At 38.9% G+C, this 24,719-nt stretch overlaps 1 protein-coding gene across 1 annotated transcript; it reads left to right on the top strand.

Annotated features, from left to right (window-relative positions):
• Positions 1-522: 522 nt before the first annotated feature.
• acer2 (alkaline ceramidase 2) lies at positions 523-22,880 on the top strand. The gene is made up of 6 exons (XM_080880676.1): positions 523-909; positions 1,325-1,439; positions 4,880-5,021; positions 6,084-6,221; positions 19,365-19,502; positions 20,678-22,880. Exons 1-6 carry the CDS (start codon positions 796-798, stop codon positions 20,859-20,861), a joined length of 831 nt encoding a protein of 276 aa, XP_080736802.1. The 5' UTR covers positions 523-795; the 3' UTR covers positions 20,862-22,880.
• Positions 22,881-24,719: the final 1,839 nt, after the last annotated feature.

The raw sequence follows: 24,719 nt of genomic DNA on the forward strand, positions 1-24,719 counted from the left end.
ATGAAAACACTAGTTATTTTATTGTATTTTTTATTTTGTTTTTCTTACTTTGGTCTATTTTTAAAGAACAATAAAGCTGTGGATTTGGTTCAGTTTGGTATGGAAGCTTGTTGCTAATAAAAAACAAAACAGATAGAAATAAGTCAAAATAAAAAAAAAATAGGAAAAAAAAGGAAAGCTCGATTTGTTTATGGAAGGGAAAAGGGTAGAAATGTATTATTGTCATTCAGTATTCTCGAGAAAATCGAAATTTGGAGATCTTAACTGTAATTCTGTTTTAGAGACAGCAAAAACAAAAGAAAGAAAGAAAGAAAGAAAGAAAGAAAGAAAGAAAGAAAGAAAGAAAGAAAGAAAGAAAGGAAAAAGCATTCTTTGCTGACTTGAACATACAAACTTTAAGTATCCCCCCCCCCACTACTCTTTTTTTTTAAATTACCGTGACAAAAATAAGTAAACTCTTCCTTCCTGACCTACGTTTGACCGAAGAAGGAAGCAGGCAGGAGTGACTTCTCTTGCAGCCTGAGCACTCTTTGAGTCGCGGACTGAGCAGCTGTCAGTGGACGAAGCAGAGCGTCACGACGAGCAGGAGGCTTTGTGGACGAAGGACGTTCTCAAAATGCAGCTCCATAACGATTTCCCCAGTGTGTCACAGGCTCGAGTGGCCGATACGTGCCACGACTCGGACGTTAGGATCTAGCGTGCAGCCAGCGAGCCGACGGATAGCGACTTTCCCCCCCTCGGTTGTTTTATGTGCTGTCTGCTCGGCGCTGTCCATCCGACAGAACTAGTTCAGACATGAGTAACGTTAATGTGATGTTTTGGGACCAGTTGCAGGCTGGTAGCTCCGAGGTGGACTGGTGTGAAGGCAATTACCTTATTTACCCCAGCATCGCTGAGTTTTACAACACGGTCGGTTCTGAGAATGGGGCTTGTTGTTGTTTTTCTCGCTATTTTGCACATTACAGTTTTGTTTACAGTCAAAGCCTTTCTGCATTTCCTCTTCTTGCTGTTGTCTCCGTTGCACTGCTTGTTTTGTTTTACTCCCCTTTCCTTTCTTTCTTTTGTAGTTTAATGGCTTCTTTGCGCTATACAAATACAGGCCATTTACCATTTACTTCCCAGGTTAACGACTGCTTAGCTGAGCATTCTGGCTGCTTTTCAGCTTCAGCATCATGATATGTATTGTTAGTAGCAGTTTACAGGTTTTGCATGCCAGTTTCTGCACAGCCACCGAGGCCCGCACACTGATCAACTTTTGACGGGCATTGCTGGCTCTTTGCTGCGGGATCAGTGACAAAGACTTTTCTGTTGTTTATCATTTCAGATCAGCAACATTTTGTTTTTTGTTTTGCCGCCGATACTAATGTGCCTGTTCCGCCAATATGCAAAACATTTCAACAGTGGGATTTACCTCATATGGATACTGCTAGTTGTGGTCGGTAAGTTGGCTGCTGACCTCTCTTAACCCTTCATTTTTATTTATTTATTTTTCATTTCTCATCTATACACGTGGTACATAAAGCAAGCGTCAGATAGGGAGGCTTCAAATAAATAAATAAAATAGTGGATGTCATACAGATCACCAGTTGTCAGGCATCTTGGGAAGATTTGCCAGTTTTCTGTTGTTTAGTCTGTCTCTTCCTTAATCTCAAACTCTGAGATGTTGAGATCAAGGATCTGCGTGGGGGCCTGACCATCTGTTGCAGGGCTCCTTGTTTGATCGTTGCCATTTTTTGGCTTTATATGTGGGTTTGTTGATAGAGGTAGTGCACTGCACTTTTTGCATACATAAGGAGACTCACTAGAAAAGCACATCAGCATAATTCAGTTGAGTACATAAGTGCCACTAACACTGCTATGACTGTAAAAAGAAAAGGATCATTATAGGATTCATAAAGGAGGCCTTTATAGCTGGGCTGCTACATCAGATTGCATTAGATTAAGTGCTAAGTTGTTAACCCTAACATACTCTTCATATTCACCTTCTTCATAGTATACATATAGTATTTGGCATTTATAAATGTATGCCTGATCCTTACTTTGTGTATTAGAGAGCAGACAGTGTTTTGTTATTTTTGTTTATTAATTTTTGTTTAGGTTTTACAACATTTGTTTATGGAAAAAAATATCCAATATCTCACACTCATGTCAAGTTTTACCCAAGACACAAAAATGTAACAGCCATATTCATCTAAATATATTTGAACTGAGTTGATCATCGTTACTATCATTGTGCAGATGCCAAAAGTTATCAAATTTGAAGGTAAATAAGGCCATTTGAGGTATTTTTACTGCTGTCAAAACGGGTCAAATGAATGTGTAAGTAAAGGGACTGAGTAAATAGTCCTTACATAAACCAATTTCAAAAAGAATTGTGTATTCCTGTAGGACTTTATTCACAGCAAAAAAATATTATTTTTTTCCTTTATTTTTTATGAGAGTAAGCAAAGTATCTGAGGGGTTTGCACTGTTAACTAGTACAAACCAGAAGGTTAAAGTATGTCGACTTGGTCTCTAGGCAGTTACGATGGACATTTAATTTGAACTAGTTTCCAGGTTTTAGACCAAAGGAGTGATCTGTATACACTTGTACTGCAGTGGCACTGTTGGGGTGCACAGTTTCTCAGCTGTGGCCTCTATCACCATCTTTAGATTGATTTTGAATTCATTATGTCCCATTCAATATTTAGGCCTTTAATGGTGCTTCTTCATCTACACAGTTCAATAGAGAGCCTTTCCCCATCGATGCTGTTTTGCAAACGCTCGGATTGCCCTGTCAGCAAAGATAACCCGAGAGCAACCCCACCTCTGTTCCAAGGAGGTGACCTTGGTGGGTGTCCGGAAAAAAAAAGTAGTTGAAAAAGATTTGCATAACTGTCAGATTTAAAGAACTCGAGCTGGGTGTTTTCCTCTGTGGCCCATGTGTGGTCCAATGTAAAGGGAAATAAACGCAGTCTCCTGGCTTTGTTGGAGCCTCTTAGACAGTTGAACATTCTTGGTCCATACATGTTGCCATACCATAAATCCTTATCTGTGTATCTTGGACTGCATCCATTTTCTTTTCTTTGATTCTGGAGGCTTTTTAAAACAAAGCCAGTGCCAGCAACGGGTCACATGGTTTCATGCCGTTTCCTCTGTTTCAGCAGTTATGATGAACTTTGACTCGAATAGAAAAGCAAGCCTATAGTTTCTAGTTCAAAAACAACATCCAGCTCCTTTTTATTTCACCTTAGCCTCAGCAGTGTGTGCAAATATAGTTTGGCTACTTTGCATCCATATTTTGACCTGTCAGCAGATCAAAAATAAGAACGTGTAAATTAAGGCTTTGAATGAAGAAATTACACTCCTCACTAGGGCTGTTCGATTCATTTTACGCTATCGTTTGTTTCGTGGTGTTGCAAAATAAACTGTTTACGGCAATATTTTTTCATTGTTCTGATGGTCACTGTAGTGGCTATATTAATTTCTTAAAGTTCTCTCTTTCTCTTATATTTTATATAACCACACTACTGACGGACAAGCGCCTGTTTTTATGCGTTGTGGTTAGCAACAACGACGGTAACACCATCGTGTGTCCGCTTGTTTATGTTCCACATAAACCTTTCACAATAAAGCTCAAGATCCTGTTGAGACTTTTCAAAATAAACTGAATCACGTGAAAGAGCAGATTATTTACAGATGAGTATTAAAAAAGAGCCGCCAGGTTCTAATAAATAGACCTTAGACTCAAACGTTAGAACAGGCGTTTCCCCGCAGCACGCCGTGTAATAAATACTCACAAAGAAAACGGCGGCCTTCACAACTTGTGTCTAAAAATGTATAGTTTCATACATCGGTTAAAACACTCGACTCCAGCTACATGACGCGCAGCTAGAAACACTTCCGGCAAGACGAGCTGCCAGAGATTCACAGAATTGACAGAAAATGTTACATTTTTGTGATTTATATCGTTATCGGACGGTAGAATTCTTATATCGGGATATGAGATTTTGGTCATATCGCACAGCCCTACCCCTCACTGAGCTGAAGGCAACATATTCATATCCTGTCAAGTCACAAAGAACCTGGATTCTACTTTTAGTTTTAATGGAAAAAAGGACCAGTCTTAAAAAAAAAGAGCTATTTTTGCTTTTTTTAATCATTTCATCTTTATGCAAATATCTGTTATATCCAATTAACACTCCTCAGTTAGCCATTTTTTTCTTTGCTTGACTGATTATGAAGTAGCTGCTGATTCATTTACATGAATGCTTCTTTAAGTCTTTTGTTGAATGGCTCATTCTCATGCCTAGGTTGAGAACCATGGCAGGTTTTCACGATTAGTAACAACTGAGTGGGAGCAACATTTGATAAGAAGTCTGCTGAAATGTTGCACCTGATAATAAAAAGTCTGTTCTACCGTGATAAACAAGGAGGGGAAAGTGACTGCTGCATGTCTCTGCAGCATTTCAAGGCTTCATTTCTAAATAACTTTGCAAATTAAAGGCCAACAAAAGAGGCCTTTACATTCACTGTTACACAATGACTGCCTTTCCTCATAAAACATTTGGCAAACATTTGCACAATAACTTGAAACCCACATGTTTAAGCAGCTTGAAAACGGCTTTCAAAGTTCCCATCGTAGATAACAGCCGGTCCTGTTCGATGTGTGATGATTGTGGCGTTCCAACTGTGCTCCGTTTTTCGGTTATTGTTTTGAACACGTCGTTTTAGAGGGGGAATATTTTAACTCTACGTTTGCTATTCTCAGTTATGTTCTGATGTTATAAAAGAGAGAGGGAGCACGTAACAAAACACAGACTGTCTCATTTATCCTGCCCTTTGAATACAAAACTTAAACATCTATCACTGTCCTTCTGTGTCTCTTCCTTTCTCCAAGGTATTGGATCGACTTATTTTCATGCCACCCTCAGCTTTCTTGGCCAAATGCTGGACGAGCTAGCCATATTATGGGTGCTCATGTGTGCCATAGCCATGTGGTTTCCAAAGAGGTATTTACCCAGGATATTCAGGAGGGATCGGTATGTTGATAACAACAATTATTATTATTTATTATTATTATTGTAAAAAAAGAGCTTAAACTATGTGCATGTGTAGATATGTAGTCCTGTGAAAAACTATTTACTCCTTTCCTAATTGGGTTTTCTTTTTCTGCAATATTTGGCACAATAAAATGTTTCCCATCATCAAACAAAGTTACAGTCTTTTACATCACTTTGGAGGAATTTTGGCCCTCTCGTCTTTGCAGAATTGTTTTAATTCAGTCACACTGGAGGATTTTCGAGCATGGTTTAAGGTCATGTCAAAGCAACTCAATCAGATTTAAGGTGCAGCCCTTGTCTAGGCCACTCCAAAACCTTCATTTTGGGGTTGTTTGAGACATTCAGAGGTGAACTTGCTGGTGTGTTTTAGATTATTGTCCTGCTGCTTTTGAGCTTGTTTAGCCTACCAGTACTTCATTTTGTCAGACAGGTTCTGTTTAAGTGATTTCTTAATTCAGAAGCTCTACCAGTAATCAGGCCTGAGGCCTATCCTTCATGCTCTTAACTCTTAATTATCATTCAAGCAGCTAAAAGTGTTTAGCTCTGACTGGAATTACTCACAGCTGGTGGCATCTGATGGTAGTGGCAATAATTAAGAATAAACACTAAAGCAGATACAGTGTAGGTTTGTCCCGTGCAAGGCAGGGCAAACATTTTTTTTCCCACATGGTCAAATATGTAGCATATGCATTTAGTACATTTAGCTCACTGTTGTCACATGATATCTCAGCTGCTGTGACACTCCTGTTTAATAATAGTCCTTTCTAAGATAGCTGACACCAGTAAAAGCTGCATCACATGTCTTTACTTCTCCTTGCATTGTCACCAAGCTGTCACAGTTGCTTGCTCTCACTTCAGGCTGCTACTTGTTTTGCCCAGCCTTTTGATTAGAGCTGAGCGTGTTTGTTATGTGCACCTTAAGTGGGTCATAATAATTTCTGGAGCACATCTGAGTCATCCAAACACTCCCTCTGTATCTTACAATCATGTTCATGGAGTATTGCAGCAATATCTGTCTGTTTTGTTCATTAATCCATCTAGGTCGAGATTCAAAGTGGTCATCGGCATCTTATCAGGGATCACCACGGGGCTGGCCTTTGTGAAACCTGTTGTCAACTCGCTGTCACTGATGACTCTGGGAATCCCATGTACCGTGCTGCTCATTACTGAGCTGAAAAGGTAAGACGGAAGAGTATGACTGTGTGTGTGTTTGTTTAAACAGCATAGATGAGTGTAAGTAGCCGAGTAGGTCTGAGCCAGAAGTGGCACACTGAGTAAACTACATGGACTATGTATCAAATGTGGACATGCTCTGAGCATCAAAAGAGGGAAGACGATGCAGAAAATTTTAAACCTAAAGTAAGTAAAGTAAAAGTTTATTTTTATAAACCCCTTACAGGAAGCAGGTGGTGAATCTGTTGGGTGATTTATAAAAAGATGTGTGATTGTGCAGAAGTCTGTGAGAAAATGATCTTACTGCTCACACAACTTATGACCACATGTTCCTAATGGGTTTGTGGTCTCAGCCACTAGTTTGAAGTCTCCTTTAACACAGCTTGATGGTTATTTAGCAAATTATGGTGCCTTCCTGAGTGTCTCTCATGATAAAGCAGAGTATCTCTAAGGGCCTAGTTATGTGTGCAATGTCATAGTCTTATTCTCAATCAAATCTAACCCTTACTAGTCATGTCCAGTTGAAAAACACTTAAAAACATGCACTCACACACAAAAGATCACTGCCAAAAGGCTTAAAATGTCACTAAGGGCCATATTTGCTCAGTGGGGATAGTATCACAAAAACAAACCCCTGGAAGTGGAAAGCTTTGCTCTCTCTCTCTCCACTTTGAAATCCTGTCTCAGGCTACGTCCACACTAATGCGTTTAGTTTTCTCTCCGTTTTGGCCTCCTGTCCACACTGAGACAGCGTTTTGGCTCATGGGAAAACATTTGAAAACGGTGCTTTCGCGTCGCAGTGTGGACAGCCAAAATGGAGACTTTCTAAAATGATGAGCATGTTAGTCATGTGATGCAGTCGTGTGACCAATTAAACTAAGATAGTGTAGGGCATTGTTGTTTTGTTTGCTCTCAAGCCCTATTAAAGATTAATATCAGTCTGTACATGCTCCAGATAACTTTTCTTCAAATTTTTTAACTCTCACTCGCAGTTGCAACTTTATGCTTTTGTGTTACTCGCAGCAACAACTCCACCTCATTGTTAGTCCATTTAAAAAACTCGGTGCTTTTCCTCAACATTTTGCCGCGACGTTTCAAAGAGCCGGAAAGTAAATAAGTAGCAGACAGAGGCAGGTCGAATCTTGTTGCGCTTCACGCATCCGCAGTACTGGAACGTAAGCGTTTTCAGCCGTTTCAATGTAGGCACGCAACTCTGTGAAAATGACTGAAAACGCTAGTGTGGACGCGGAGTGTTTTCAGATGAAAACGCCGTTTTCAATTCTATCCGGGCTAGTGTGGACGTAGCCTGAATCTCAAAACCTCCTGAAATATACTCACTCTGATTGTCTTCCAGCTTAATAGGTATTTTGGTTTATTCTTATTGTTTTTATTCTTTTATTCTTCTTGTAACCAACATAATTTCCTTAAGAATTATTAAAGTATTCTGATAACTGTTCTGTTTGGGTGGTTTCGAGTGTACACTACTTCAGCTGCAGGAAAGTTGATAGAATTTCACTATACAGGCTAACTTTTCTGTTAGGAATTTATGGGGATTTCTAAAATATGTGTGTTAAAAGCTGAAACCTGCTCTGCGTTGCTGGAAAACGTAACTGCCTGTGGCATGCGCTGTATGCGTCTTGTACTAGGCAGCTATTGTCCCCCTCCCTCTGACAGCCTGCTTTGTTAGTGAAAGTTACAGTTTTATTCTAACAGAAATATGAGTGGCTCGGCTCTAAAGCAGCTTTCTGTGGTGATGAAGACTCTTTTTTTTTCCGTGAAAGTCAACGCAAACCATGTGAAGTCAATGATTTAGTTCTCGTTCCCCAACATAACTGAGTCTCACTTAAAAGTGAGAAAGTCCAGCAGTGCTGAAACTTTGGATTGTTTTATATGTTTTGGTTTTATGCAATCACGTTACTTAGCACCCACCTAAATGTTGTCGTCTTCTATCCGGTTGTTCAGTCTGACGTCACTAGCAGTGTCTGGACCTAAACTCCGCTGCAGGTCCATATATCAAACGATCACTGTGGCATTACTGAGAGTTGAAAAACTGTCTAAAGTCTTTCATCTTTAATAAAATGATCAGCGTTCTGCTCTACCAGGTGTAACAATTGAGTTTAGCATCCAGGCATCCATGAAAACGGAATTTATGACATTTAATGGAGTTAGAAGTTAGCAGGGAGTTAGCTCGCTAGCTTCTATCTAAATACAATATAGCATGTCCTGACTGCGGAGTTTTGGAAACAAATTAAAACGTTCAGCTCTGCTATCACTTCCAACATAAATGAAGACGGAAAACTAAGGCAAGGCAAGGCAAGTTTATTTGTATAGCACAATTCAACAACAAGGTGATTCAAAGTGCTTTACAGAGACATTAGAAACAAGAACAAATAAAAAGCATGATTTAAAATAGATTAAAACAAGCAAATAAACTAACTAACTAATTAACAAACAAACAAACAAACAACAGTATATAAAATCAAAACAGATAAAATCAGAACAGTAGATAAAATCAGTAGTTAAATGTAAGTTTTGACATTTAAGCTTAAAGTGTGGATTTGGTGCTTTATTCAAATGCAGCTGAGAACAGGTGAGTCTTCAACCTGGATTTAAATAAACTGAGTGTTTCAGCTGATCTGAGGCTTTCTGGGAGTTTGTTCCAGATATAAGGAGCATAAAAGCTGAATGCAGCTTCTCCGTGTCTGGTTCTGACTCTGGGAACTGATAAAAGACCGGATCCAGATGACCTGAGGGATCTGGATGGTTCATACTGGGTCAGGAGGTCATTGATGTATTTTGGTCCTAAACCATTCAGAGCTTTATAGGCCAGCATCAGAACTTTAAAGTCTATCCTCTGACGGACAGGCAGCCAGTGTAAGGACCTCAGAGCTGGACTGATGTGGTCCACTTTTTTGGTCTTAGTGAGGACTCGAGCAGCAGAGTTCTGAATGAGCTGTAGTTGTCTGACTGATTTTTTTAGGTAGACCTGTAAAGATGCTGTTACAGTAATCAAGCCTACTTAGAGCTGGGCGATAGAACGATAACGATATGTATCGCGATATAACTTTTACTCGATAGAGAAATTAAGCTATCGCGATAGACCTCGCCGCTCTTGTCCTCTTTTAAAAAAAAGGAAAAAAAAAAAGAAAAGGTCAGCCAATCCAAATTAAGTAGCGCAGAGCCGAACCAATCACAGCCGCAGCGTCACGTCGCGTGACTTGTTACGTACAGCACAAGTGCCAAGCCGCACGTGTGTTTGTTTGGGAAGCAGCCAGCGGGTAATGGAGGAAATGAGTGTGCCGACTAGAAAAATCAACCGAGCGTGACCGAAGAGAAAACAGATGATGGTTCCAACGCCGGAGAGATTGTCGAACGGAAGAGCCATAGAAGTTCCGTAGTGTGAAGGTATTTCGGCTATTTCAAGTCTGACAAAAAACAGAGTAGCGTGCACTGTAAATTGTGCCGAAAGCAAGACTGGAAATACAATAAACTGGTGCATGCGTCACACTGTGCGCCACGTTATTGTTTCGGTGAAATGAATTTCTACAATACTGTTACTGTTAATTCTACTCTCTGCAGTGTTTAAATGCTTACATATACACACAGTTACTGTCCCTCCACACATACGACTCGGTTCTGCTTCTATGCCCCAGCTTTGTTTACTTTTTCCCACCGAGGCTTCTAGACTTCTGATTGGCCAACATTTCGGCACGGTTAGGAATCTAGCGCCACCTGCTGCTTTGGCATGTTCATAGCAGCGTTTTCCTTCATTTCTGCCTTTATGTGTGGACGGGATTATTTTTTAAAACGAAAACGGAAAATCTCCGTTTTCAAAAATACCCGTGTACGTGTGGACGTAGCCTCAGTCTCTGACTGGAAGCGCTAATTCGTCATTCGGCTTTTGTCAGACTAAAGTAACTGTTAAAACTGTTTGAAAAGCTCAGCTATACAACAAGGAGAGATTGAGAATTTCCTTTTAGTTCTCAGTTTATTTGATATTGACAAAAGTTAGTCAATTTTGTCTGTTCTTCTGTAAAACAAACTAAGATTTATTTTTAGAATTAATATTTTGTTTCTAAGTGGAATTGACAATTTAGTCTGTTTCGTTTGTTCTATTTTGAAACTTAAACGCTTTAGCGGCTGCCTTTTGTGTAGTTTGCAATATTTGCCTTTATTTATCTGAAAAAGTCTCATGTTCCTTAAGTACATCTACCATGTTGAACTTATTATGGGAAATAAATATTTAAATCAAAACAAGCTGCTGATTATTTCACATTTTACTTGTGAGCAACGGCACATTTAAATCTTACAAATATAGTTATTTGGCTTATATCGTGATAGATATCGTTATCGCCTGAAATGAAAAAAACATATCGTGATATGAAAAAATCTCATATCGCCCAGCTCTAAGCCTACTAAAGATGAATGCATGGACTAGTTTTTCCAGGTCCTGTTGAGACATCAGATCTTTTATCCTTGATATATTCTTGAGGTGATGGTAAGCTGACTTTGTTATTGTCTTAATGTGTTTTTCTAAGTTTAGGTCTGCATCCATCACTACACCCAAATTTCTCGCCTGGTTTGTGGTTTTTAGATGTATAGATTGAAGTTCTCTGGTGACCTGTAATCGTTTTTCTTTGGCGCCAAAGACTATTACCTCAGTTTTGTTTTTGTTTAGCTGGAGAAAATTGTGGCACAACCAGTCATTGATTTCCTCAATGCATTTACCAAGAGCCTGTACAGGGCCTCGGTCTCCTGGTGACATTGTGATATATATTTGTGTGTCATCTGCATAGCTGTGATAGTTTATTTTGTTGTTGTTTATAATCTGTGCCAGTGGGAGCATGTAAATGTTAAACAGAAGGGGTCCCAAGATGGAACCTTGGGGAACTCCACATGTGATACTTGTCTGCTCAGATGTGAAGTTACCTATTGATACAAAGTATTTCCTGTTTTCTACGTATGTTTTGAACCAGTTTAGTACAGTTCCTGAGAGACCTGTCCAGTTCTCCAGTCGTTTGAGTAATATGTTGTGGTCAACTGTATCAAATGCTGCACTGAGATCCAGTAAAACTAGGACTGACATTTTTCCACTGTCTGTATTCAGACATATGTCATTAAACACTTTGGTCAGAGCGGTTTCAGTGCTGTGGTTCTGTCTAAAACCTGACTGGAAGGCATCGTAGCAATTATTCTGTTTTAAGAAGTAACTGAGCTGTTGAGAAACTGCTTTTTCAATGATCTTACTTAAAAACGGGAGATTTGAGATCGGCCTGTAGTTGTTCATTTGTGTCTTGTCAAGATTGTCCTTTTTCAGTATAGGTTTGATTACAGCAGTTTTTAGTGATTCTGGAAACACACCTGATAATAAAGAAAAGTTGACGATCTGTAACAGGTCTGACTCTAAAGTCTTTGAGACCTTTTTGAAAAAACTTGTTGGCAGGACATCTAAACAGCAGGAGGAGGAGTTCAGTTTACCTAAGATGTCCTCCAGGTCTTTGCTGTTAATAGGTTGAAACTGTTTCATGGTGTTTAAACAGTTTTTTGGTGGACACAGTACATATCCTGGATCTGCTGTTGATGTACCAATTGCTTGTCTAATTTTTTGGATTTTTTCAGTGAAGAATTTGGCAAAGTCATTGCAGGCCATGGTCGAATGAAGTTCAGCTGCCACTGACACAGGAGGGTTTGTTAGCCTGTCAACTGTAGAAAATAAGACCCGAGCATTATGGCTGTTTTTCATTTCCACACAGTCCATTTACCTCCACGTTTACTTCTAAGCGATGAATTTTTGTCTCCAGTACTGCAATCTTCTGCAGGAGGCTGTGGTAGTCATCTGTGGAGAGGGAAGGCATCTTGTTGCTAGTTAGCCTAGCGGTTAGCACCTTTCCAGGCTATTGAGGCTGCTCGGTGCCCAGACGCTGTAATCAGGCTTCAGCTGTGTCTAGGCCACAGACACACGGAGCGCTGAGGACAAGGTAACCATAAAATGTTGCTGTTTCTGTTAAGAACACTCTAGTCCTAATGATCTACAAGTGTCCAGAAGTTATCGCAGGTAAGCTCACACGGAAAAAAGGGAAAAAATCAGCATAAAAATCAATATAAGAAGCAAAGCATTCAAGAGCAAAGAGATGAAGCGTCCACACTCACAAAGGGGAGGAGCTAAACAGCAGTGACGTTTGTAGGGTTACTGAAGTTGGGCTAGCTGGTATATAATGATGTGCTACGTGACCGCTAGCAACACAGCTATGTTAGCATAATATAAACAAGCTAACTTTTTTCCCACTCGATAAAAGTTAACATGAGTGTTCTCGGTGGTCAGGAACAAATGTAATCGCATGGCAGGATGCTGTAAAAGGACCAAACTTCAGCCAGGAGAACAACTGAGATAATCCATCCACAATACGAGGTTAGTCATTCATATACTGCTGCATGGGCTGGGCTGTAGTTACATCCTAAGGTTTTAAAAACTGAGCTTAAATAAATGATTAGTGGTAATAAAAGCCGAGGGAGGTCAACAGTGATCACTGACTGTTTTAGGAGCTTTTTGAGATCAAATAGAAGAAAATACATAACATTAAACATGTTAACAACACAAAAGCCATATTAAACGCAGACTACTTTAGGCCCGGAAGTAGGATTCGTCACGTCATCACTGAACAATCGGATAGTGACTCACAGGATGGCTGTAGATCAGGCTATTGGCAGAGGTTTGTTTGGCGGAAACGCCTGGTATGTGCCCAACTGGAAATAACATTGGCGGTAAATAAGAAGCGACTGCAGCATCAAAGGATGTAGCATAAATCACAAAAAATTAATTTTTATCAGCCCCAAATAATGTAAACCAGCAGTCCTCTATGAAGTCTCTGGCTTTGTTTCAGTCATGCCTTTATAGGCAGGGAAATGTTCCAGAGTTGATGCATGGGAAGTATGATAACCTGACTTATCAACAATGTGCTTTATCACCTCTTTAAGTCTTGAACTGTTTAAATAACAGAAATCAAATAGTGAAGTCGGTGCATTGTTAACATGCCACCTTTCACCTTTTTGTACTGTCTGGTGTGTCTGTTCCAAACTTATTATGTGGAAGAAAGTTCCTGAAAGCACAACAAGCCTTTCACTCTGTTTTTCTGCGTGTTTGTGTCCTTAATGCTTCCTAGCCGTCACAGTAACGTGGACGTATGTTCCGTTGCTTCCGTTTCCCATAACCCTTACTCAACACCATCAGTCCCCAAAATTCATCTATTGTTCAACCTGTTAGTAATTCTTCACATTACTGCCAGTGCCAGTCATCCATTGAAACTGCTTGTTTTTGTTGTTCCAAGTGTGAGAGAGTTCCTGTTGCCCCGACTGATGGACTTTTGCCCTCAGAAAGGACAGAAAACTTAGTTGTTGGTTTCAATCCAAGTCAACTTTCAGGCCAGCAAGAACAACATGTTCTGTGAGTCAACTGTGAGCATGCAGAGGAAGTATATAAAATTACAAAACTGGATACTTTAATACTATTATAACTAGCCTGCAGCGTTTTTTTAAAGTGGGGTGTAGAAGAAAATTCCATCATGGACACAATTTTTAGTGACTGCAAAGTTACGTATGCAATGTACACTGAGCGTGATGGAGAACATTGTTAGTATTATAGTAAGTTTTAAGATCTTATTATGAATTTGATGTATGTGAAACAGCTCATGGAACATATCACAGATAATAAGGTTAAATAGTAACATGCTTGGGGGAGGAAATAAAAGCATCCTGTTTCTGTTACAAGATGGATGTAGGCACCGTGAAGTCACCCACTGGTGTTTTGACTCCACATATTGAAGCTTCAGTGTTATTTATGACCACTTTATTAGGTATACCTTTCTACTAACCGTTTTCTTTCAAGCAGAGGTTCCGCCCTGTACTAGAGAGGTTTTATCTTTATTTATTTAACCTTTAGTCCCATTGAGACTGAACGTCTCATTAACAAGAAAGACCTATTTTATTTGTGGCAAAGAGTCAACAAGGTTCAGCCAAGTAATTTTGGTCCATATTTAGGAAAAAAAAAAGTTGTTCATCAGCTTTGAAACGATCCACAGGAATGGGAGTCGCTGAAACTTGAGTGATAAATTTAATTAGTGTCCAGCTTTGTGTCACGTATGCTACAGACCTCTGTTTTGTACAGTCGAGTGCGAGGAGAGTCACATCAGGGCTCCACCCTTATCTTTGCCTCCCACAATTATACTCCTCAGATTCCCCAGCACTTTCTCTCAAAGCAGAAGCACTAATCTAATGTCATGTATCTTATCTCACATCCTTCTATAATCTCCTGGCTGATGGGAGCAGTTTTCCAGATATCCGGCTATGTGGTGACGTTTTTGTCAACATATATTTGCTGGCAGGAAAGGGCGTTTGCTCGATAAGAGTAATTTATGTAAAATATTTCAGGCCAACTGACTTGATGTATAAGGTTTACAACAGAAGTGAGCATAGTTCTGTCCATATGATGAAGTAAGTAGTTCAATATTTACTCTTTCTTTTCTTTTTTCTACTAAAAAAGTGTTTATTGGGGATTTCTTAGAGATGATTCTCATAGCTGCTCTTTGCTGCTGCTTTATTGCTCCATGTTTATGATTAAAATGCCACATTTTTTTTACTTGTTTACTGAAGCATATTCTAAGTAAAGTTATATAATGGGCATGGACATAATGTGTAGACTCACAGCTTTCATTTGAGGGTATCCACATTCAGATTGGATGTAGGGTTTAAGAGTTTCAGCTCCTCAACATGTGCCACCCCTTTTTTTTTTTTTTTTTTTAAAGGGGCCAAATGTAATTGGACAATTGACTCAATTTCATTGGGAGGTGTGGGCAGTTGATTTGAGGTGTAGTTCTTGTATTTAGAAGATTTTGCTGTGACCAGACAGTAGAAACTGGAGAGCTACTTGGCCTTGTTTTCAAAGGAGCTCTCCATGGAGGTGAAACAAGCCATCCTTACGCTGCGAAAACAGAAAAAAACCCCATCTCAGAAATTGCTACAATAGTAGAACATTGGTGAATGATCACAGAATCATTCCCATGGTGAAGAGAAACTCCTTCACAACAGCCAACCAGGTGTACAATACTCTTCGGGAGATTGACCTTTTGATATCCAAGAGGACTGTGTGAAAGTAAATACAGAGGGTTCACTGCAAGGTGCAAGCCACTCATCTCCCCCAGAAAGGCCAGATTGGACATTGCTAAAAATCATCTAAAAAGCCAGCACAGTTCTGAAAAAACATTCTTCGGACAGATGAAACCAAGATCAGAATAGAGTGGTGAGAATGATGACAAGAAAAAATTATGGAGAAGGCGTGGAACAGCTCATGATCCAAAGCATACCACATCATCTGTAAAACACAGCGGAGGCAGTGTGATGGCATTGGGGTGCATGGCTGCCAGCTGCACTGGGACTCTAGTGTTTATTGATGATGTGACACAGGACAGAAGCAGCCAAATGAATTCTGGGGTGTTAAGAGACAAGCTGTCTGCTCAAATCCAGCTAAATCCAGTCAAATTGGTTGGTCCATACAGATGGACCATGACCTAAAACATATAGCCAAAGAAACCCAGGAGTTTATTCAAGCAAAGAAGTGGAATATTTTTGAAGATCCAAGTCAGTCACCTGATCTTAACACAGTCGAGCATGCATTTCACTTGTTGCAGATTAAATTTTAGACAGAAAGGGCCACAAACAAACAGCAACAAGCAGCAAGTTGCTGCAGTAAAGGCCTGCCAGAGCATTAAAACGGAGGGAACCAACATCTGGCGATGTCCATGATTTCAAGACTTCAGGCTGTCATTGCCAGCAAAGGGTTTTCAACTAAGTATTAGAAATAAACATTTTATTTTCAGTTATTTAATTTGTCAAGGGAATGTGTTAATAATGTATGTCATTTGAAAGCACTTTCCCCCATTGTTCAGTAAATTTCTTCTTGTGTTTTTGTTTTTTATCTTGCTAGACAGAAAGTAAGTTTGTTTGTTTGTTTGCTTTTTAAATGATGCTATCCACAGAGGTTGTTGTTGGGTTTTTTTGCACTGCATGTCATAATCTCTAATCTGCCAAGTCTGAAGGGCACGCCTGTCTGTCTTTCAGAGGCTTGTTATTCAACTGAAGCACTATGTGCAGCATAATTTCCATTAGGACGTCACAGTGGCTCTAATAGCAGTGTTGTGTCTCCCCCTGTACTTCCTGATTACTAGCCCATCTGTGCTTTAATCGGTTTTAATCGGTTACTGATCTTCCTGTAGCTCATTTTTCATCATTACAAAGTCTCAGAATAAAATTTCTTATATTCCTTTGGTAATTCTTTTCCATAGGGAACCAAATCGTGCAGATATACGAATAGAAACCCCTGTTCTATGGTCATTTTATGAACAAATTCATGCAGCTGAAGAGAAATAATCATTTTCCCCCAGTTTTGATTTAATGAATCAGAAGGTTTTTTTCTACCTTTGCCAGCAGTGCTCTCAGGTGTTTTTCTAGTCTGTTTCATTGACTTACTGTTTTGAGGCCTGTGCATTTTTAATGCATAAGCCCCATATTAAGCTTTCTTTTCTTGCTTTCACATATCTTGTCGTCACATCTTCACAGTTATCGATTAGTTAATATTTTTTAAGCACTTTGACACTTAAATTGTAATATAAAGACGTATAGCCACTCTTTTTGTGTTCTGTGATTAACTGGAACAATCAGTTTTTACAGTATTGATGACAATTTAATGACCCACTTCCCAGTGGGAAGATGCATCACTGGCCATCTATTTTTGTACTTCCTGTTGGCGGTTCATAGCTGTGACACCCTTTTTTCCTGCCTCTTTCTGGGCAAGTTATGTAATAGAGGCTGTTTACCAGTTCAGGTCACCAGCGCACTTACTTTAAAATAAGAAATCTTTAATTCTGGTGTGATGGGTAAATTTTGCAATTTCTGTAGCTGTTATTATTTTTAAATAAAAGATGTAGAAAAATAAAAATGTAGCACCATTTCTCACTGCTTCCAGGGAGTCATCCACTTCTGAACATACAGTATGCAGATAAATGTACGGGTCCACCGACGTGTTACATCTACAGGAATTGCTCGGCCATGGAGCTCCCAGCACACAGTTTTTGGGCTGATGTTAATGCCAGAAAAAGTCTGGAGCGCTGCACTTAATGAGTCAGCAGAGCGTTTGCGACTTTTGTGCTCTATGCCCCCTAGCACTCGTCAGCCGTGCTCCGTAACTGAGTTGACTTAATCCAGTGGTGGCATCCTATTACAGTTTCATGCTGAAATACAGTGAGTTATTTAGAATAACCCATTCTTTCACCAATCTTTACAAAGTGTAAAGGCAGATTGAATGGCCAGGTGCTTGATTTTATACACCTATGACAGTGGGACTGAATGAAATGCCTGAATTCAAAGGTTAAGAGGTGTGGTCTAGTACTTTTGTCCAATGCTGGCAACCTTAGTATTCCTTACTGGCCAAATTCCACATTTCCACAGGCTTATGATTACAGTGTAAATTAATTAAATAGGAAAAGTGTCTTTTTGTTTAAATAAAAATAAGTGTTCTCCACATGGTTTTGGGGCTCTGAAGGTCAGTGACAAATGTTACATTCATGGTGTCAGAGCTTTCGGAGCTTTTTCGCTTGAATGACTCCCACATTCCCTGAGACCAGACCACCTTTATCAGTCAGTGTGATTGCAACTGACTGCTAATTAATCTAATCTCTGCTTTCACTGTCAGTGTAAAGTCTGCTTACAAAGATTCCTGAGCCTCTGCGTGAGAGTGATGTTTGCCGTTTAGCTCAATCCGGTTATGTTGCTGAGCTGGAAAGGTTCTGTGTCATCCATGGATTCGTGTCACCTTGAAACAATGGTGACTCAAAGGTAGAGGCTTCTTAAATGGTTTGACTTCATCAAATGGGCGACCGTGGCTCAGGGGGTTGGGAATCACATCTGTAACCGGAAGGTCGCCGGTTCGATCCCTGGGCTCTCTGTCCTGGTCGTTGTGTCCTTAGGCAAGACACTTTACCCTACTTGCCTACTGGTGTTGGCCAGAAGGGCCGATGGCGCGATATGGCAGCCTCGCTTCTGTCAGTCTGCCCCAGGGCAGCTGTGGCTACAACTGTAGCTGCCTCCACCAGTGTGTGAATGTGAGAGTGAATGAATAGTGGCATTGTAAAGCGCTTTGGGTGCCTTGAAAAGCGCTATATAAATCCAATCCATTAAATGCACTGACCTAAGGGCAGGTGACAAACTGCCAGTCCTGTATCGTCAGCACCGTTTAATCACAGTCAGGCTTCTGTGTCCCCCTCTTTGTCTCTGCACTCTGTTTGGCCTGGCTCTGACTGGTGTGCCTAAGGAGGGCAAGACTAAGAATAGTTTGGCAGTGGCACTCTGGATTAGCACATCTCTCTAGGTCAGAGGGGTATCCATGAGGATATTTGCAGATAAATCTAGCTGGAGCAATCATCATTGCCATTAAAATTGCTAAAATCCTCCTGCTTTTAGAGCACCAAAATTGGGCAAAAAGGCCAGTACATCCTGGAAGTGACCGCGTGAGGAGGCCCAGAGGTTTAAGATTCTTTAGGCAAGAAATAAGATTTTCAGAAGTATTTTATTGATAAAAAGAAATGTAAACATGAGGATCAGTATTTTAATGTTAGTTTGCTAAAACTGAGAAAATTTCCACTATGATTTTGTAGTATTTTTATATTACAGTGGATTAAATGATTATGTAAGTGAATGTCATTGGGAGAGTTGGCAGCTGAAGAGCTAGATATTAGATAATGGAGTTATTTTAAGACAAAAATGCAAACGTGTGCCTCAAAATAAATGTGGTAAAATAAATGTTAATGTTTGTCTGTATAGTCTGGATGTGAAAGAGGAAGAGGAATAAATGATGAATATATATGCTGCCCACAAGTGGCCAACGTGGGTTTAGCAGCAATGTACTTTACATATATGATTAATTGCATTTATTTAGTAAATATTTCAGATTGTTTTGAGAAAATCAATATAATCTGTAATTCTAGGAAATGTATTGCTATTTTAACAAAATTGAACTGTTTCTATTTATATGCTGAATAAATCATCAAGTTGGCTGCATTTGTATTTTCACGGCTCACATTGTTCTTCACTGTGTCATCGCAGGTGTGAAAACCCACGTGTGTTCAAGCTGGGCCTGATCTCAGGGATCTGGTGGGCGCTGGCTCTGCTTTGCTGGATCAGTGACAGGATATTCTGCGAAGTGTGGTCATCTGTCAACTTTCCCTACCTACACTGTGCTTGGTAAGCTCAAAGTCGACTCAAAGTCAAACTCAGTGCTGTATAAGGTGTTAATGGTATCATTTATTCACAATGTGTATTTTATCCTGTGAGACTAAAAGGCAAAATAAGTGTTACAAGACAGTTACAGTTGCACTGTATACTTTTTTTCTTAAAACAAATGAATAAAAAATGTCAACCAGTTTTCATTTCAGGTGATTTATGTGTTTTATATGAGGAGGAACAGGCAGGGGAACTAGGCAGTAGCTTCAATAGACTGAAGGTAAATCAAACAGAAAAGAGGAATTTGAGAAATTAAGTCACGTGAAATATAAATTTGTAAAAACCACCTTTCAGCATTAACTTGAATAACTTGTTTTCCGTATGACTTTATCAGCCTCTCACATCATTGTGGGGGAACTTTGGCCTAGCGTTCTTTACAGTGTGCCTTTATTTAATTGAGGTTTGTGGGTATTTATGCACAGCTCTCTTAAGATCATGCCACAGCATGCTGTCATGGACTTTTTTGAGATACGGGACTTTCTGCTTCACAGAGTGAATGGGTTAAATGCAGAGAGGAATTTCCCCACGGGGATCAATAAAGTATACGTTATTATTATTATTATAATTATTATTATAATGTCTTGAACTTTAACATGTGATATGCTAAATGCGGTTCTGAGATGTAGCTGTTGTTATTTTGCAATTTCTCTGCATGGTCTCAGGTGAATTGGCTGTCATTGTGAGAACCAATACCTGAATGTTTTAGACCAGCAAACTGTCAAAACTTCTGGTTTTATAGAAGTGTTCACACTTACTGGTAATTAGTTAATCAAGTGCAATTGTTTACCAGAACCTGACTGTTACTTACCCTCTGAATTCCTATGAAAGCCATACAAGTTTGCTTATTTTAATGTTTTATTTTTCAAACTGCATAGAGTCCTGCGAAAACTTTCTTTTTTCACATGGCTGCAGAAGTAGTTGGAAAAATCCCAAAAAGTTGATTCTGTTCATCTGGATGTAGCGTTTTCAGTGGGAGAAACCTTTTGTCACTCATTCAAGTGACTTCTTCAGTCTGAGCTGACTGCAGGTTTCCCCAGATTTGTTTCAGGGAAAACAAGACACTGTTAAACTTTTACAGCTGTGCCTGTAAATCATTTCAGAGGTTAGGCTTATTCGTGATCATTTTGCTCTTACAGGCACATCCTCATCTGTCTGGCTTCCTATTTGGGTTGCGTTTGCTTCGCCTACTTTGATGTTGCTACCGAGGCACCGGAGCGAGGTCCCGTCATCATGTTCTGGCCCAGTGAGAAATGGGCCTTCATTGGTGTGCCATATGTCTCCCTACTCTGCGTCCATAAGTCTACTATAAAGGTGACTTAAAGCAACGCTGATGTGTTCACACCGAGACACAGCATCTGTGACTCATCTTGCATCAACTGGTGCTCTTGTGACTTGAGGATATACGTGATGCACGTCTTGAAAGGATTTTGTATTTGGCTCATGTTTATGCAACTCGGTCAAAGAACAACAGGTTGTTTTAGACGATACACAACTACTCTTAAATATCAAAGCCAAGAAACCTTTACAGTGTTACAAACGTATCTCAGGCTTTGCATAAGACGTATTTAAAATCTCTTAAGAGTTTAAGTGTTAGTATTTTACATTTCATACTTCTTTAAAGAGAAGATTTTCTACATTTTCTGGGAACTGAGAAAACCTCACTGTAAAGAGTTATGTTGCCTTTACAAGAGTGAAAAACATAGCACCTCATGAGTGCAGTCATGAAACCATGTTTAGAAACAATAAAGCACTGAATTTATTAACTGTGATTAATGCGTCACGCATTAAAGCGTCACGTTGCTAATGCACTCAGCAAATCAACAGCAAGCTTTATTGGTTCATAAAATGTTACTAAAGCGTTACACAAAGGTCATTTATGCAAAGCCTTTGTGCTGTACGTCTGCCCGCCCGTGCTTTCAGGCTTTTTGCTGAACAACATCAGAAACACATGGGACATTTCTGCTACAGATCTGTTCAGTTTTACTTTAAGGATGCTACTGTAATTTTTCTTTTTTTTTAGAATAGTAAATGAGGAAAGTGTTTAATATATACCTGTATATATTTCCTAATTAAATAGGCAATAATACTCTCAAGAAAATAATACCATTCATATATTAGTGAATGACCAGGTACCTTTTTAATATTGGCACCCAATGTAGAAACCCAAAAATCTGAATGTGACGTGAACGTAGCATTTTAAGATATAATATCTACATTTATTTAATCAAACAATTAGCTTGCTTGTGTTTAGCCTCTAATCCCGAATGTTTTTGCTTTCAACCCAGACTTCTCAACTGATTTTCAGGGCTATTATTATTTCAAACTTTGTTTGGCCTTAAACACTAAATAATGGATTCCAAAGAAGAATGAAGGTGATTGTGCTTTGCAATTTTAGAAAATGTTTGGAAAGAAGATGCCAAACCATCCGGTATCTGCTAGCAGTTGTAGTCTTTGGAGGTATGATTTGTTAATTTCTCCGTCCAAAAGCTAAAACTTTAATTTTCTTTTTATTTGGCAAAAAAGGAAAAAAAATGCATACAGGATACAAAAGGGATGTATTTTGAATGCTGCAGACCAAATCCCTGAAACACAAAGCTCTCCAAAGCATTTTTTTCTTTTTTACTTTGTTGGACATGCTCCTGAAATCTGCCTCTAGCCTTTTAACTAATATCATTTTACCCCTGTCCTCCCACAGAGGACTCTGGGAACTCAAACAACCAAAATAACTTGTGCAATCATGAAAGGTCAAATGAATCATGTTTTACAAAGAAAACAAGTATTTTGGTGATATTCTGAAGCAATAGTTTTGTAACAACATGATGTATTTTCTTATTATAAACCGTTTATATTTTTCTACGTGAAGTGCAGCCAAAGGTGAAGGTGAATAATTTTGATATAGCATTATTACTAACTTTGTTGATAAACATTTTTAATGTATCTTCATGAGAAGCCTTTTGGGTGGAATGGAAAATGTTAACAATGCAATGAGTACATAAAACTGTGCTGCAAATTATACAGGGAAACGATGATGGTGGGTTTGTTGAGTGATGATACTTGGGAAGTAAGTCAGTGAATTAGTATCAGATCAAGGACTTTGAAAGCAGCAGCCTCTTTCTGTCTGCATCATGAAGGTTGTCTTGGCTGTGACTTAATGTGTTTTTATTAACCTACATGTATATAGATCTCAGCATTTCTCTGCCTGCTTTGACAGTGCAAATAAACTGCACAGAAATATTTATTTTCATTAATGATCCTTTTTTTGTAAATGAATATGTGTAATAGATTAGATAATTAATATATTATTTTATGCAATAAAACTCAATAAATCCCCCAAATGACTGTTTGTGTCTATTCCGTGTTTATCTTGGAATAAATACTTGATCAGAAGTGCTTGTTTCACTGTACACTTTTGCCACTCTTGTAGGTTTTCAGCAGGCTGACTTACAGTGATGCAGAACACAATTTTAGTCACTAGGGGGCGAAATTTTCCCACATCTAATTAAATAAATCTATAGAACTGTCACTTTTCAATATAAGTGAATAAAATAAATAATAAAATTGTCATTGAATTAATCAAATATTTCTTCAACTTCATACCAAAAGTAGTACATGTGAACAGATTTTCTTTTTAAAATGACAAATCCAATAATATGCATGGCAATATAAAGTCATGTGAACAACTAACAGCATTCTTACTTGTTCAACAACATTAGCCAGGTGCTGCTAATCAAATCCACTTGATTAAATAAATTAACAATTGCGAGCGCCTCTATAAAAGCAGGCCTCATTTAGCATGTTAAATCATAGTAAAAAGGGGTGGGGGTCTGGCATTGTTTGAAAGGGTTGCCTCTTCTCTATAATACGGTAGAATGGTTTAGGTTTGCAAATTCAAGAATGCCGATTCTGTTCATTCTATCCCTTTCTCTGTGAAAGAAACATTTTGTCACTCATCCAGGTGACTTCAAGTTTTCTTCAGACTGAAGAATTCACTTGGATGAGTGATGAGACATTTCTCCAGCTGAAAACATAATGTTCAGATGAACAGCTTTCTGGGATTTCCTTACCTGGATGATCGAGCATACATCTAGAGATTAGACTTGCAGGTTTGCAAGTTTCATCTAAGAAAAGTGCAAGACTTCTCCTTTGGATAGAGGAGGCTAGCTAGTTAAAGCTTGGTCCAAATTGTGCCACACAACAGCACAATGATCCTGAGCGCAGCAGCAAATCTATAACAGAATAGCTGAAAAGGAAAAGAATCAAGGTCCAGTCAAAGCTCAGACCTCAGGCTGACTGTAACAGTGAGGTGGGACCTTAAGTGAGTGCTGCACAAGTCGATGCCTGCAAATTTCCATGAACTGAAGCAACGCTGTAAAGAAGAGTGGGACACAATTCCTCCACAATGCTGTGAGAGACTGAAGTCACATTTATTGCTGCTGCAGGTGGTTGTACAAGCTACTGAATCATGAGGATGCTTATTTTTTCACATGTATATTTGCCCTAATCCACATGTACATTATAATAAAGGCCAAATGTATTTTAACAGTATGCCACACTGATCTACTGTAAAGTTAAATGTAATTTCTAAGAAGGTACCGATGTTTAAAACAGCAAAATTACAAGTTCAAAAGAACACTGTAAATAAAATATAAAGCAGGGACAGTTACACCCTCCAAAAGGCGTAAACATCACATCCACCTTATAAAGATTAAGCCTAAGAAAGTAGGAAATTTAAGTGCGTTTTGAAAATAAACAATAAAGAAGCATCGCGTCTAGGCAGTTTGTGTCTCATTAAACTGGAACTTTATTTTGTTTTTCTTTGCTGACATTTAAACACAAGAGTGAAACATGAGATCCAGCCTGCTTTATTTCGGTGTTCTCTGGAATTCTTTCTTCATCGGGACTAAACAAGTCTTTGGAAAAGACAATGTGAGGTAATGTGTTAAAAACATGAAATCTTAAATATTCAATAAAAACATTCAAGTAACTAAAGGAAACACATAATTTATATTTTCTGTAACTACACTTGTAATTATACTCTTTATACTTTCTATTTCAATTCTTTCTGATAAAAGCATAAAGTTCGCATTACAAAATGACCTGTAATCAAGTCTGGTGAAGCAACTCAATCCTGTTTCTGTCTCAAAAATATATTAATTTTAATATTTAACATCAACTAAG

Source organism: Rhamphochromis sp. 'chilingali' (genome assembly GCF_963969265.1).
Source record: "Rhamphochromis sp. 'chilingali' genome assembly, chromosome: 4".
NCBI lineage: Eukaryota > Metazoa > Chordata > Actinopteri > Cichliformes > Cichlidae > Rhamphochromis > Rhamphochromis sp. 'chilingali'.